This window comes from Anomaloglossus baeobatrachus, chromosome 4, assembly GCF_048569485.1.
Source record: "Anomaloglossus baeobatrachus isolate aAnoBae1 chromosome 4, aAnoBae1.hap1, whole genome shotgun sequence".
In the NCBI taxonomy this organism is placed as follows: domain Eukaryota; kingdom Metazoa; phylum Chordata; class Amphibia; order Anura; family Aromobatidae; genus Anomaloglossus; species Anomaloglossus baeobatrachus.
The window spans coordinates 265,744,847-265,761,191 of NC_134356.1; the positions used below are offsets into that span (position 1 = coordinate 265,744,847).

Consider the following 16,345-nt stretch of genomic DNA (forward strand, 5'->3'; position numbering starts at 1 on the left):
AGATCGCACGTGCGCTCTAGCATTTCACATCGCTAACGAGATCGCTAGTGATGTCGCAGCGTGCAAAGTACCCCTAAGGGCTCATTTGCTTGCGAAGAGTCTATGTAAGCGGTTTATTGCTCAAAGTGTGCCTAAATGATTTTTTTCATTGAAAGTATGATGCTCTTCATATAAGTACTACAGTATGTTTATTCTTTAGTGTTCTTTGCTTTCCTTTTGGTTAGATATTATTGTGTTTTTTTACATTTGCGAGTTCAGGCCAGCAGTGTGTGATCTGGATAGAAATGATATCATGGAAGCCACAGAAATTGAGTTAGTTAATAAAGGTCTAATGGTTCTATCACCGCAGCGTTGTCTCAGGATGACCAGTGAAGATAGGACTGAATGATTGCCCATATAACTTTACGTTGATCAATCATACATATACCTGCGGTTTCAGCTGTGTGTTTCCATGTGACTGTTAACAATCCATCTTTTTTCCACCCTTTTAGGATATTGGGTTCCGACTTGATAGCCTGCGAGCGATCCTGCTGCAGGAAGTCCTGATTCAGGAGGATGTGGAGCTGATTGAGTTGCTTGACCCTGGAATCCTGTCTGCTGGCCAGACCCAGAATCAACAGAAACGCCATCTCCCATCCCTGGCCTCCCTGGCTACCCCTAATATCTGGTACATCCAGCAAATGGTTTCACTTACTTCAAAACCTCGTCTTTATTTTGTCATAGTCATGAAATTACATATAGGGTGACTATATTATTCAATAAAAGGTATATTTTATTCATTCAGTATATTTTCTGGATCAATTCCCATTTGTGTTTTATTTGTATTTTATCTCTTCCTCAAATTATTCAATGGGAATCTTCTACATCGAGAGGATGAAAATCTGTCCTAGCCATGTGATGACAACACAGGTGTAGGACTCGTTACAGGAGCTGCACAGTTGTCAGAGTTGTGTCCTCCCATGTGATGTGTACATATCCTAGTCACTTGATCAGGACCGATATGTTTAAAGGGAATCTGTCAGCAAGTTTTTGCTACCTCATCTGACAGCAGCATAATGTAGGCAGAGAGACTCTGAATCCAATGATGTTTAACTTAGATTACTGGCTGCAGCCATTCTGACACAATCAATGCATTTAGATTTAGCATGTAACTGAGCCCAGGGTGCTATCCTCACCCACACCAGGCTCTCAATAGAGATTGTACATTGCCTGTGAGGTGTCCATCACAGCAGGGGACATGTCAGACTTCTCTGCAGGTGAGTTTCTAATCCTATAATGATAATCATTAGGTGATGAAGCCTTTAGTATAAGGGCTGGTTCACACTAAGCGACAGCGACAACGAGGTCGCTGTTACGTCACCATTTTCTGTGACGTAACATCGACCTTGTAAGTCGCTGTTATGATCGCTGCTTAGCTGTCAAACATAGCAGCCGAAGCAGCGATCATAACCGCGAGAGCAGGGAGCCGCGCACACTGCTTAGCGCTGGCTCCTTGCTCTCCTAGCTACAGTACACATAGGGTTAATTAACCCGATGTGTACTGCAGCTACATGTGCAGAGAGCAGGGAGCCGCGCACACTGCTTAGCGCTGGCTCCTTGCTCTCCTAGCTACAGTACACATCGGGTTAATTAACCCGATGTGTACTGCAGCTACATGTGCAGAGAGCCGGAGCCGGCAGCACAGGTAGCGTGAGAGCTGCGGAGGCTGGTAACTAAGGTAAATATCGGGTAACCACCTTGGTTACCCGATGTTTACCCTGGTTACAGCTTACCACAGCTGCCAGATGCCGGCTCCTGCTCTCTGCTCGCTTTATTTCGTCGCTCTCTCGCTGTCACACACAGCGATCTGTGTGTCACAGCGGGAGAGCGCCTTTGAAGAAAACGAACCAGGGCTGTGTGTAACGAGCAGCGATTTCACAGCAGGGGCCAGATCGCTGCTCAGTGTCACACACAGCGAGATCGCTAATGAGGTCACTGTTGCGTCACCAAAACCGTGCCGTAGCAGCGATTTCGGTAGCGATCTCGCTATGTGTGAAGCACCCCTTAGTAAACAACACACAGCCTGATAAGAGATGCATAATTGATCTTTGTTTTTTTTAACCCCTACAGCATGCTGTCCTCAGGTTACATAGCAAAAAGGTGCGGACCGATTCCATTTAAACAATAAAGGTTCCTTTAGAATGACTGCAAGCAGAAATCTTGAAAACAACATTAATAGAGAGATCATATTGGAAAATAGTCGGCTTGATTTGCTGAAATCCTCATAACCCTATGCATTCTAATTGTGTCATTTAGAGTAATAAGCATTATAATCAACTAAGACAAAAGGGTATGGAAAATGAAAAATAATGCACTTTACATTTCTGTGTAGATTACCTCCTGCATATACCGGACAATCAATTATTCTGGTAGAACACAGACGATTACAGAACAAACTGTGGTTCTAGCCTGGTCAAGATTCATCATGACCTTGATTTTAAAGGGTTATTCTCAACATCTTATATGGGTAAAATTGCAAAGTACTTGTAAATACAAGCAACTTACTTACAAAAAATCCTCTCAATTCCCAAGACTGGAGGTTTTTTTTGTTTGCTGCTGGTTGCTTAGGCAGCCGCTGCAGTCCACCAGCAGAGACCGACCATGTACCATGTTTAAAAGTAGAGCTTGTAAGCGCTGCTCTGAAGATGGCCAGATTGCTGGAGCACACTGTTGGCTCCCAATACTGGCCAGCTTCTGTACTCCGATGCTGCCGGGGTAAAGTGGTCTGTGCTTGTAGTATATTTACACAGGCATGTGGTATGGACATCTGATTGTGACGGGTTGTTTTCGCTTACATTTTTAGGGAGCTGTCTGTAGTGTTTGCGTTTCTTAGTGCCATGGCTGCACTGAAATCTTGGCACTTTCCATCCTTGTTTATCTGGGGGCCCAGCCTTCTTTTCTTTGCCATCTTTGCCGTCCAGCGAGCTCTGAGAACTTGGGGCGCTGCCAGGCTGCAGGTCAAGCTGAAAAAATACTGTGACCAATTGGAAATGACTGTAGCCAATAGCCGAGCCTTCACCAACCTTGTGAGAAAATCTCTGCGCCTGATCCAGGAAACAGAAGTCATCTCTCGAGGATTTACCCTGTAAGTGTTTTCTGTTCATTACTTAGCCATGTAGTATTGTACAGATGTGTCGTGATAGAACGGACATTAGAAAGGATCAGTATGGGTTAAATGTGAAGTTGGCCTCGAACAGTAACATAGGAAACCTTTCAGTAATGAATTTGGGGTGCAAATCTAAATTTCAGGCCCCATTTTATCAAACCATTTTCGCCATAATTCTGGTGTAACTTGCTTTGAAAAGTTAAAAATGTTACCACAACTCAGCGATACTTAAAAATATTGATACTTTTTGGGGTTTTCACTCTATTTTCTTCCAGCTATTGTAAAATAGGTAGAGCTGGGGTGTGGCGGTGGTGTCACACCGCGGCTTGTCTAATTCATGATGAGCTGTGGCATTTTTAATGCCAGAAATCTTGGTCCAGTCAGAGACTGGGTGACATTTCTGGTGTGGCGCACATAGGCACACTCCACTCGTCAGACCCTTCTGATTTATGACTGGGTGAGCACTGCTTCATAAATTGGGAGTGTCAGGAATCACCACACCTCCTCACCAAGACTGGCAAGAAAATTGCCCCCTCCTTGATTGGGAGCCAAGATGTAGGGTTTCTATATCTAATAAGAGTTTTGTGCTGAGAGTTGACCCCTTCAACTCCTCTAAAGGTTGTCAGAGCAAATCTCATTAGCATTAATGGGATTTAGTGGGACATTAATGGGACTTTCTTTAGACTTCAACTTCCTGTTTCAGGAAACAACACCTGTACAGACTCAGACCCTATCTTTTACATTGAATGGCAAAGGTCATGGTGAAAAGAGAGAAAGGGTCACCTGTGATGTCACCTATTGTGATTGATAAGGCCCCTTTACACACTGAGACTTTCTAGCGATCCCGTCCTGGCCGTGATCGCTGGAAAGTCTCTAAACAGTCGCTGGTGAGCTGTCAAACAGGCAGATCAGGCCAACGACACAACAGCGTTTTAGAGACTTTCCAGCGATCCCAAACCTGCAGAACGACCTCGCTGGTAGAGAACGCTATAGCACGCCTATGGGCTAAGTCGCTAACGATGTCGTTGTAACGGTGTCAAACACACCGATGCATGCTGCGCAGCTGGAAACAAAGGACCAAAGAATGGTCCTGAAAGATTTGTAGCGATCAGCGACCTCACAGCGGGGGCCAGGTCGCTGATGCGTGTCACACACTGCAATGTCGCTGGGGAGGTCGCTATTACATCACAAAACCGGTGACGTTACAGCGATGTCGCTAGCTATGTTGCAGTGTGTAAAGGGGCCTATAGATTCTGTATTATCAGCGAAGTATAGAGGTGTTGTGTGTCATGTTACTCCTGTCTGCGCTGAACTGGAAACAGCTGTAGACTTTTCCTGAAAGGGGAGGAAGTGCGAGTCTAAAAGATTCCCAGTGACCAGAGAGAAAATTATAAAATTACTAATTTTGTTTTTGTAAAAATTGACTAAAATGTTATTTATTTTTATTTTTAAATAAATGTTAAACTAAAACGTGATTTTAAAAAATTAAGTCAATTTGTAACCACACATTACACACGTGGTCAAAATTATTGGTACTCCTCGTTTAATGAAAGAAAAACCCACAATGGTCACAGAAATAACTTGAATCTGACAAAAGGAAAAATAAATAAAAAAAATCTATGAAAATGAACAAATGAAAGTCAGACATTGCTGCTTTTCAGCTTCCACAGAATTTTATAAAACTCATGAAATAGGCCTGGACAGAAATGATGGTTCCTCCTTAACTTAATATTTTGCTGCACAACCTTTTAAGGCAATCACTGCAATCAACCGATTCCTGTATCTGTCAATGAGACTTCTGCACAGGTATCAAAATGCTCCCTCCTCAAGAGCAAACTGCTCTAGTTGTCTTGTGTTTGAAGGTTGCCTTTTCCAGACGGCATGTTTCATCTCTTTCCAAAGATGCTCAATAGGATTTAGGTCAGTGGTTATAGAAGGCCACTTCAGAATAGTCCAATGTTTTCTCTTGGGTGTTTTTAGCTGTATATTTTGGGTCATTATCCTGTTGCAATACCCATGACCTGCGACTGAGACCAAGCTTTCTGACACTAGGCAGCACATTTCTCTCTAGAATCCCTTGATAGTCTTGAGATTTCATTGTACCCTGCACAGATTCAAGACACCCTGTACCAGATGCAGCAAAGCAGCCCCAGAGCATAACAGAGCCTCCTCCATGTTTCACAGTAGGGGCAGTGTTCTTTTCTTGACATGCTTCATTTTTCCGGCTGTGAACATAGAACTGATGTGCCTTGCCAAAAAGTTCCATTTTTGTCTCATCTGTCCATAGGACATTCTCCCAGAAGCTTTGTGGCTTGTCAACATGTAGTTTGGCAAATTCCAGTCTGACTTTTTTATGATTTTTTTTTTTTTCTTCAACAATGGTGTCTCCATGGTCGTCTCCCATGAATTCCACTTTGGGTCAAACAACGACAGATGGTGCAATCTGACACTGATGTTCCTTGAGCTTGAAGTTCACCTTTAATCTCTTTAGAAGTTTTTCTGGGCTCTTTTGTTACCATTCGTATTATCCTTCTCTTTGATTTGTCATCAATTTTCCTCCTGCAACCACGTCCAGGGAGGTTGCCTACAGTCCCATGGATCTTAAATTTTTGAATAATATGTATAACTGTAGTCACAGGAACATCAAGCTGCTTGGAGATGGTCTTATAACCTTTACCTTTAGCATGGTTGTCTATAATTGTCTTTCTAATCTCCTAAGACAACTCTTTCCTTTGCTTCCTCTGGTCCATGTTGAGTGTGGTAGACACCATTTCACCAAACAGCACAGTGAGTGTCTGTAGCCCTATATACAGGCCCACTGACTGAATACAAGATTGTAGTCACCTGTGATGCTAATTAGTGCACATACCTTGATTTAACATGTCAATTTTGTCACATTATTATCAGGGGTACCATCATTTCTGTTCAGGCCTATATCATGAGTTTTTTATTTTTTATTTTTAAATTCTGTGGAAGCAGAAAAGCAGCAATGTCTGACTTTCATTTGTTCATTTTCATAGATTTATTTATTTATTATTACTTTTGTCAGACTCAAGTTATTTCTGTGACCATTGTGGGGCTTTCTTTCACTAAACGAGGGGTACCAACAATTTTGACCATGTGTGTATTTGTAAAAATGGCTTTATATTCTGCAGATGGAATATGAAGTATCTTTGTGCAAACAGCATAAAACATTACGTAGATTTATTAGACTGTGGGTGGCTTATGATGATCAAATTCTATTAGTTCTTTAAACAGGCGTGTCCTGGCTATGAAGGAGTGAGGACGTGACTTGTCTTAGCTCCTGCCACTGGACTTTATAACTGATGATCCACGCAACTGAGGACTCTGTAACACAGGCTATGCAGCGGAGGAGACGAGGGAGATCCCAGGGGTGCAGCAGCAGAGCTTCACAATCGGAGGAGAGAGGGATCAAGCACTTTTTATCCAGGCCGGGGCAGAGAGAAGCTTCACAGGTGGCACCCAAGATGGCTGCTAAGGCTACACACGAGGTGAGCTCAGCGTGCAGCAGTGAGATGGCAGCTATGGAGATGCAGGGAAAGGCTCAGCAGCTGACGGGACTGAGAGGAGAGACCACCCGGAGTGAAGAGGAGATACAGAAGATAAGGCCAGACAGCCCAAGATTGCAGGTACAGGGGAAACCCGGAGTGAGAAGCACGGGGGAAGTGCCTGCTGATACAAACAGTAGCCCTGAAGCCTGGAGGCCTCTGGAGGGGGAAGTAACGTCTTCTCCTTTAACACACATGCAGGAGTGTGAGGAATTTCAGGAGGGGGGACACTGCACTGCAAATGAGTTACAGGTCCCTGACAGAAGTGAGACTGTACCCAGGGAGAAGCACAACATAAATCTAAAGTTACCAGATGCAGACAAGCATGCAGGGTCTGGGCCAGCCATAACAACAACACAAGAGTCAGGAGTTCTGACAGAGCTTAATGAGATGCGGGCACGTTTCTCAGCTATACCCACCAGGGAAGATATGGAGGCATATATAACCAGGCTGGAGCAGGCGTACCGCACAGAGCTGTCAGCCCTGAAGGGGGAGGTGGAGAGAGTGGACACCCAGAGTCAAGTGCAGGCAGCTAAAATTCAGAATATGGAGGACACTTCACAGGCCCACGGGGCACTATTAGAACAACACTCCCGCCAAATACAATACGTGGTTGAAGCAATGGATGATGCTGAAAATAGGGGCCGAAGAAACAATCTCAGAGTGCGCGGCCTGCCTGAGTCTGTCGAGTCCAAGGACTTACATGGTACCCTTCAAGTGATCTTCAATAATATTCTGGGTGAACCATCAAGCCAACCCCTGGAATTGGATAGAGCGCATAGAGCGTTGGGCCCCAAACCAGCCCAGAACGACCGACCTCGGGATGTGATCTGTAGGGTCCACCGCTATGTTATTAAGGAGGCCATTCTGTTTAAGCTCCGCAGTGGAGTATCACCATCGTATGAGGGGAGCCAAATCCAGATTCTACAAGATCTATCCCGTTTTACCTTACAAAGGAGAAGAGCTCTTAAACCTCTGCTGGACATTCTCCGCTCATACGAGTTTCCATATAGCTGGGGGTTCCCCTTCCGCCTGCAGGTTCGGCACGCGGGACGAATGCATGTTCTTCGGTCTCCGGCGGATTTACCCTCGTTCACCGCGGCCTTGGACATTCCATTAGTGCCTATAGAGGACTGGCCGGACTTTCCAATGGGGGGGGGAGTCACCGTCCCAGCCGGTGATCGGATGCGTGGCTCTCATAGAGAAAGAGGAGGGAGGCCGGTCTGATGTATAAGAGAATGGTGGATTAAATTGTTCTAGTATGTTTTTGGTTATAGGATCACAGTACGATGGAGTCTATCCTCTGGTCCTGATGGGAATTTCGCGTTGTGGGGTTATTGTATCGCCCTGGACAGGGGGGTGGGGGGTTCCCTCCTTCCATCCTGGGTGTAATGGGGGGCGCCCCTCAACATTATAAGGTACAATACCCTCTCAAAGCCCCTTCTCCCTTCTTTATACAGAGCTTTAGTTGCAAATCAAAATATATATAGTTAAAAGCTGTTTTTTAGTCCAGGGCAGGGGGCTCCTTTGTGGAAAGTTCCCTCCCTGATTGGGATAACACGCCACAGGGTAGTGGCGTAGGATTAACATCCCTGGTATATAGAGATTCTTATTGTTCTGCATTTACCTCTAGTCTATTTGACCAAGTATAAGGGTCACGTTACGACCCTACAGGCAAGAGGTGCTTTGACCTTTTTGCCTACGGTACTCTCTCTTTGTTTGTAGTTTCCTTCATATACTTAATCCTTCTACCCCCCCCCCTCCTTTTTTTTTTTTTCTCTCCCCCTCTCCTAACCTTCTCTATTCTCTCCACCCACACCTCTCTTCCCATCCCCATCTTCCCGGTTCCTCACCGTTCCTCCTCCTCAGAATGACGCAGATTACCTTTGGCTCATTGAATGTGAGAGGCCTCAATGTCCCTCAAAAACGGTCTCAGGTATTCTTTGACATGCATAAGAAACGAGTCCATATATTATTGATTCAGGAAACACATTTCAAAACTGGTCACCTCCCTAACTTTAAAGACAGATATTACACCAAATGGGTCCATAGCACCAACCCAGAGTCAAAATCAAAAGGGGTGTCTATAGGCATCCATAAAGCCCTGGTGCACACGGTTCTGGACACGAGAGTGGACACTGAGGGAAGATTCATTTTTCTGAAAATTAATGTTAATTCATCTATCTTTACCATTGTCAATTGGTATTTACCAAACAGAGATCCGGCGACGTCCTGCTCCTCTCTCCTGTCATCATTGGATGAATTCGCAGAAGGGACCGTGACCGTGGGTGGCGATTTAAACTTCACTTTGGAGCCTAAGGTAGATACAACTTCGGGACACAATTTTCTCTCTCTCAGAAAGCTAACAAAAGTTAAACGCTCAATACAAGAGCTTCGATTGGTAGATGTGTGGAGAACGTTACACCCAGTGGAGCGTGACTACACATACTTCTCCCCGGCTCACTCCTCGTACAGCCGCATAGACCTGTTTCTTGTGAGCCAAAAGGCTCTGACTTGGCAGATACAGGCCTCTATAGGCAGTATATCCTGGTCTGACCACGCTCCTATATTCCTGAGCCTTACTATCCCAGATGGGGCAGGGAGGCCGTGGTCTTGGCGGCTGAACGATAGTCTGCTTGGGGATCAGGGGTGCATGAAGGATCTACAGAACACGATTGATGAATTTTTAGAAATACACTCAGAAGACCCCACAGCCCTTCCGGTGCAGTGGGAGGCACTTAAATGTGTGTTGAGAGGGGTTTTGATCAAACATGGGGCTAGGCTTAAGAGAGAGAGAGCCCAAACCATTTTGTCCCTACTTCAGAATATTTCAGATCTGGAAAGGGCCCATAAGAAGACATTATCACCTTTGACACTGGCGGAGCTAGTCAAAAATAGAGAGGAGCTTAAATCGATTCTCGACCGACAGTATGAGCGACATAGGACTAGAATAAAAAGATTCCTCTATGAGTATGCAGATAAATGTGGTAGACCACTAGCTAGGATTCTACACCCTAGGGGAGACCCCAGCCACATTCCCATGATTAAACAAGCAGACGGCTCTTCGACTCAGAACCCAACTCTCATCGCGGAACAGTTCCAAAAGTATTATAGAGACCTATATAACATAAAGGGCAAATTTGGAGACATGCCACATGACGCATTAGAAAATAAAATAAACGACTACGTATCCAGAACGGCCCTACCGGTTATACCCAGTGCTGAGGTTGAAAATTTAGAGACGGACTTTACAGAAGCAGAAGTGGCATCTATCATTAAAGAATCTCCCTCAGGCAAAAGTCCGGGTCCAGATGGGTTCACCCCTAAATTTTATAAAATATTCCAAACTCAGCTATCCCCGTTCTTGACTAAAGTATTTAATTCCATCTCAGAAAATTCCCAATGGGTGGCGCAATCTCTCGAAGCCCATATATGTGTTATCCCCAAACCGGGGAAGGATCACATGTTAGTTACAAATTACAGACCCATTTCACTGATCAATCTAGACCTAAAACTTTTTTCCAAAGCCTTAGCCAACAGACTTGCTCCTTCCTTGCCCGGGATAATACACACAGATCAAGTGGGGTTCGTACAAGGTCGGGAGGCGCGTGACAATACCAACAAACTGTTCCTCCTGATGACCCGGTCGAGGGCTCATTCTCTTCCCATGTGTTTACTCTCAGTGGATGCGGAGAAGGCCTTTGACCGGGTCAGTTGGAATTTCATGATGGCCGCTCTAAAGCAGGTGGGTTTGGGCAAAAAATTTTTAGATAGGATTGCGTCCCTTTATTCGAGACCTTCAGCAAAAGTTAGGACGAATGGGTTTCTGTCGTCATCGTTTCAGGTCCACAATGGAACAAGGCAAGGATGTCCATTGTCACCTCTGCTCTACGTCATTGTCATGGAGCATCTAGCGGTCGCCATAAGAAATAATGCTAGTATCCATGGGATAGAGGCCGGGGGAGGGAATCGCAAGTTAGCTTTATTTGCTGACGACCTTCTCATGTTTATTTCCCAGCCACACATATCCTTCCCGTCTTTGCTCAAAGAGTTCGAGGAGTTTGGTAACTTAAGTAATTTTAAAGTGAACTTCTCTAAATCAGAGGCTATGAATGTGACCCTGTCGGCGGAAGATCTAGCCCGTACAACCCAAAATTTTCCCTTTAAGTGGCAACCGTCAGCTATAAAATATCTGGGGGTAGTTGTACCTCGGGATCCAACAAAAATTATGCATCATAATTTTCTACCCCTGTTAGAGAGGATGTGAGGCAAATCCCGGGATATGAAGATGAATTATGACTCCAGTCATAATCCCTCATCACTCCCTGGCAGTGCCCCCTCCCTTCTTGTTCTCAGTGTTCCACTCACACCTCCATGGCCATGTCCTGTGATATGGAGATGAGGTGGTGTGGGAACAATGGACACAGGATGACTCCCTGCCGTCACCCTGTAACAAGAGTTGTATCTCATTAGCAAGGCTATGGAACTAGCTAGACAGAACGACTCCAGTAAAAAATGGTTCATATCTCGCAAGCCATATTTCCGATAAATATGGCAACCATAAAAATGGTGTCTCCGCATGTGGACGATGCCGGCACCCCCTTTTTATGGGAGCAGGACATTGGGAAATGCCCCAGGCGTGATATCAGCCAATGGGGAACTGGCAGACAGGTCATGAGTCCCCTCATTCTGTAGCTAAATTCATAACTGTCACAATGAGAGCATTGGCGTCTGCCTACGACGCTCCCAGGCAAAGTTATGGCCAATATCCCCTTTGCTGGATAATTCTGATCCATGCAGGGGGAGTGGCAGTGCTTCCCTGTGAGGTCACTAAGGTAGGAGGGGACCTGGATCTGCCCAGGTTGATAACCCTACTTCGGCCATTTTCCAGTGTTCTTCTGCTCGGGGGCCTGGTTGGGAAAGACCTGTGAGGGAGTTCCTGGAAACCTGGTCTACAGCGCCCCCCTGTGGCCAGACGCAACAAGGTAACTGCTGGAACTGTGTATGCCTGTTTGTAACCCATGCTTTGATTGTAACTGTACTCTGACATAACTGTATATTCTGTAGATTCCCTATTGTATATATTGTAGTTCTAGTGTGCTTTAGGCTGATTAAATTATATAATTAATCTTGGGCTGTTCTGTTATCTCGATCTTGAATCCCACGTCTGTGTGTTCGGCTAATAGTTACCGTAAATCGGTTGGTGGCAGCGAATTGTGCCAAGGATTATTGTGGGGAGGCCAGTGAGATTCGGGGAGATTTTATATATTCCGCCCGCGGAGGTCGGGGGAATATATACCTTACTCTCACCGGGGACCCTTCAATAATCGGCATAAGTAGTATAGCGGCCTCCTTGCTTATTGTCGGGCAATTCCATAATTGGCCTGACTATAAGAGGGGCGCTAGAGAGCGCGTCACGTGCTCTGTCTGTCGGTCGGGAGGTATAAAGGAGGGGTGACCCCCCACTTGTTACCCCCCGATTGTGACGTACTGGTAGCCAGCGCGGGGGATTTCTGAGTGACCCCCCCGGTGGTTTGTGACATATTGGTGGCATAGCGGTGGGATCGAGATAATAGTGTGTGTGAGTGTGAGACCCATACTCCCAGACACTAAAGACTGCCTGCAGCAGCTGTGGCTGCTGGGGTCTTCAGACTAGCTCAACACTAGAGTGTCAGAGTGCAGATACTATAAGGTGTGTGGAGGCATCAGGTGTCAGTTCTGTGTCAGTGACCAAAAGTCTGCAAGAATGGCTGATGGCACCAGGAGCAGAGCTATGCAACTGGCCAATGCTAAGGCAGGAGCCGAAGAGAGGGAGGACGGTGCTGTGGACAGCAATGAGGAGGTTGCCCACGAGTCCTCCAGGAGCTCGACGCCAGAAAACCGTTCTGCCGAGGACATTGCGCAACCTGGCACTGCTGGACAAGATGAGGAGCAGCTCACCCAAGGGTCCTCAACGAGCCAGATGCCAGCCCTCCGCTCTGCAATGGACAGTGAAGCACCAGGCTCCGCAGCGGGCCGCAGATCACCACGTGCCATTCCACCGAGCCTGGGAGGCTCGGATAGCCTTCTTCAAATGGCTATGGCCCTTCTCCAGGCTGGAGACCAGGAGGGCTACAAGGGACTCCTGGCAGAGCGCAGGGCAGAGCGGCAAGCAGCGCGTGAGGCTGAGGCTGCGGAGCGGCAGGCAGCGCGTGAAGAGCGCCAGGCAGAGCGTGACTACCAGCTGCAGCTAGCTCAGCTCCGGCCCTCATCAGCCACACGTGACCTTCAAGACACCAAACTTCCAAAGGTCCGTGTTGAGGACTTCCCAGTGCTGGAGAAGGATGGAGACTTGGACTCTTTCTTGACTGCTTTTGAACGGACTTGCTTGCAGCACCATCTGGACAAGGACCAGTGGGCCAAATACCTGACCCCCCGTTTAAGTGGTAAGGCCCTGGATGTCCTTGGGGACTTGCCTGCTGAGGCAGATCAGGGCTACGACACCATCAAGCGGGCCCTGATCCAACAGTACAACCTCACTCCAGAGTCCTACCGCAAGAAGTTCCGGAGCCTACAGAAGGGACCAAAGGACTCCTGGGCTGACCACCGGCGGGCACTTGCCCGAGCTGCCGACCACTGGACCCAAGGCCTGCAGCTTTCCACCGGACCGGAGATCCTGGACTTGTTCATCACGGAGCAACTCTTGTGGAACTGCCCTGAGGATCTCCGCCAGTTCATCCGAGACCAGAAGCCAAAGGGGTCCACGGCTACAGCTGCCCTTGCCGATGACTACACCAACAACCGGGCCCCTGAGGCCAGGAGAGCGGCCACCAGCAGCACCTGGAGAGGGGGTAAGATGAACTCTGCGACTGCCCCACCTGCCCCTAGACTGCAGGGGGTGTCCCCCTCAACTCCCCTCTCCAGGCCCGTGGCAGAGCCAAGACGGTGCCACCAGTGCAACCTACCTGGACACTTCAAGGCCATGTGCCCTCAGCGTCCCAAGGCCCCGGCTCCGTCCCCGTCCCAAGGGCCGCCCAAGGTGTATTGTGTGGGTGGGGGTGGTGGTAGGTCCCTGGACAGCTTCCAACCTGTCACCGTCGGCCGGTCTGTGACCATAGGACTGCGAGACAGCGCCTCGGAGGTGACTCTGGTGCGGCCTGAGATGGTGTCCCCCCAAGACTTGATCCCTGGAAAAACCCTCGCTGTCTCCGGGATTGGAGGCATTGACCCGGCGCTGCCTGTTGCTGACATTTATGTGGACTGGGGCGCAGGGCGAGGGGTGAGGGAGGTGGGGGTAACTGATCGGATCCCTGCAAACGTGCTACTTGGGACAGATTTGGGGCAGATAACCTCCCAGTTTGGGCCCCAACCAAGGGCTGAACCTTCAGCCCGTACTGACATGACTCCTAACAATGTTAATGTGTTATCTATGAATGATGTAAGGGAGGAGGGAGTGAACTCTGATTTTTCTGCTTGCATAGACACCATAGACACACACTCAGCTGCAGCTGTGACAGGGGAGGGGGTCAGAGAAAGGTGTGACAATGCCTCTACAAGTAACCAGCCTGTGAGCTGGGATCTGTTGCCCTCTGCAGGGATAAGCAGAGAGCAGGGTGCTGCAGGGGGAGGACCAGTGTGTGGGGTGGGGGCTACCACAGCAAATGTGGGGTCCCCAGAGATTTCACAGCGGGGTTCTGTTGCTGCAGGAGGGGAACAGGCAGGTGAGATTGGGGCCGGTCCAGGAGCGGAAGTGCTCCCAGGTAAGATCTCGGTGCATGGTTCCCCCACAACCGGGGTGTCAGGAAGCCAGGTAGGTCTGCCTGAACCGGCGACTTGGTCAGGAACGGAGGAGGAGCAGGCACGACCCACGGTCGCAGCGGCTGTGGCCGCTGTCACCCGCAGTGGGAGTGCTGGGAGCCAAGGGGCCTCCCGGAGGTCCGATAGCTCTTCCCCTTCTGACCAAGTGGCAGCCGAGTCAGGTGGAGGCCAGGACACAGGTCCCGGGGTACTGACTGAAGATGTGACAGTCTCGTCGATTCTGGCCACATCTAGTCAGGGGTTTCAGGCAGCGTTAGAAGCTGACGACAGCCTGAAAGCTCTTAAGGAGCAGGCGGCACAGCCTCCCTCGGACTCGGACCCGGAGCGAGTGGTCTGGGACCAAGGACGGCTGTACCGGGCCACGGTCCAGCAGGGTTCACCGGAGGCGTGGCCCAGGGACCGACAGTTGGTGGTACCCTATCCGTTCCGGACGGAGTTGTTGCGGATCGCACATGAGATTCCGATGGCCGGACACCTAGGGATCGCTAAGACCAAGGCCAGGTTAAACCAGCATTTCTACTGGCCAAAAATGGGGGCCGATGTGGCTGCCTACTGCCGTTCGTGTGAAACCTGTCAGAGAGTGGGGAAGGCGGGGCCACGCCCCAAAGCCCCACTGGTATCTCTGCCAATCATCGATGAGCCTTTCAGGAGGGTGGCTGTGGATCTGGTCGGCCCGCTGGCCATCCCCAGCAGCTCCGGGAAATGCTTCATACTGACGGTAGTGGACTATGCCACCCGGTACCCAGAAGCAGTGGCCTTGTCGTCCATTCGGGCTGACAAGGTGGCCACCGCATTGCTGGAGATTTTCTCCCGAGTGGGTTTTCCCCAGGAAATGCTCACTGACCGGGGGACCCAATTCATGTCCCAGCTGATGGAGGCCCTCTGTAAGCAAGTCCAGGTGCGACATCTGGTGGCCAGCCCATACCATCCACAGACTAATGGCCTGTGCGAGCGGTTCAATGGCACCTTAAAGCAGATGCTTAAGATGTTGGTCGACTCCCATGGGCGTGACTGGGAGCGGTATCTCCCACACCTGTTATTTGCTTACCGGGAGGTTCCACAGGCCTCAACAGGATTCTCACCGTTTGAGCTCCTGTACGGGCGACGTGTGCGGGGCCCCCTGGCTCTGGTGAAAGAGGCTTGGGAAGGGGATTTGGCCACCCCTGGAGTGTCGGTTATCGAGTATGTCATGCGCTTCCGGGACAAAATGCAGGCCTTGACGCAACTGGTACACGACAATATGGCTCAAGCCCAGGCCGATCAGAAGCGTTGGTACGACCAGAACGCTTGTGAGAGGACCTACCAAGTGGGTCAAAAGGTGTGGGTACTGGTCCCCGTACCACAGGACAAGCTTCAGGCAGCCTGGGAAGGCCCATACCTCGTGTACCAGCAGCTCAACCCTGTAACGTACCTGGTCACCCTGGACCCTGCCCGTGGAAGGCGGAAGCCCTTCCATGTGAACATGATGAAGGCACATCATGAGCGGGAGGCATGTGCGCTCCCCGTGTGCAACCTGCCCGAGGAGGGAGAAGCGGAAACCCTCCTGGATATGCTAGCCCAGGTTAGGGCAGGCGGATCCATTGAGGATGTGGAGGTTGGCCACCAGCTCTTGGAGGACCAACGGTCCCAGCTGTGGGCCACCCTACACCCCTTCCGGGGGTTGTTTACCAACCAGCCCGGAAGGACTGACTTGGCTGTCCATCACGTGGACACTGGGGATCATCCCCCGATCCGGCGTTCAGCATATCGGGTCTCCCTGGAGGTGCAGCAACACATGCGCCAGGAGATTGACGAGATGCTGAAGCTGGGGGTGATCCAGGCATCCAACAGCGCT

At 48.9% G+C, this 16,345-nt stretch overlaps 1 protein-coding gene across 3 annotated transcripts in view; it reads left to right on the plus strand.

Moving 5' to 3' along the window:
- VEZT (vezatin, adherens junctions transmembrane protein) overlaps nt 1-16,345 on the plus strand; it is a 111,776-nt gene that overhangs the window by 49,287 nt on the left and 46,144 nt on the right. For all 3 annotated transcript variants that reach the window (XM_075344812.1, XM_075344813.1, XM_075344814.1), the window contains exons 4-5: nt 492-667; nt 2,843-3,124. In XM_075344812.1, the coding sequence (XP_075200927.1) occupies nt 492-667; nt 2,843-3,124 (458 nt within the window). The remainder of the gene's footprint in view (nt 1-491; nt 668-2,842; nt 3,125-16,345) is intronic.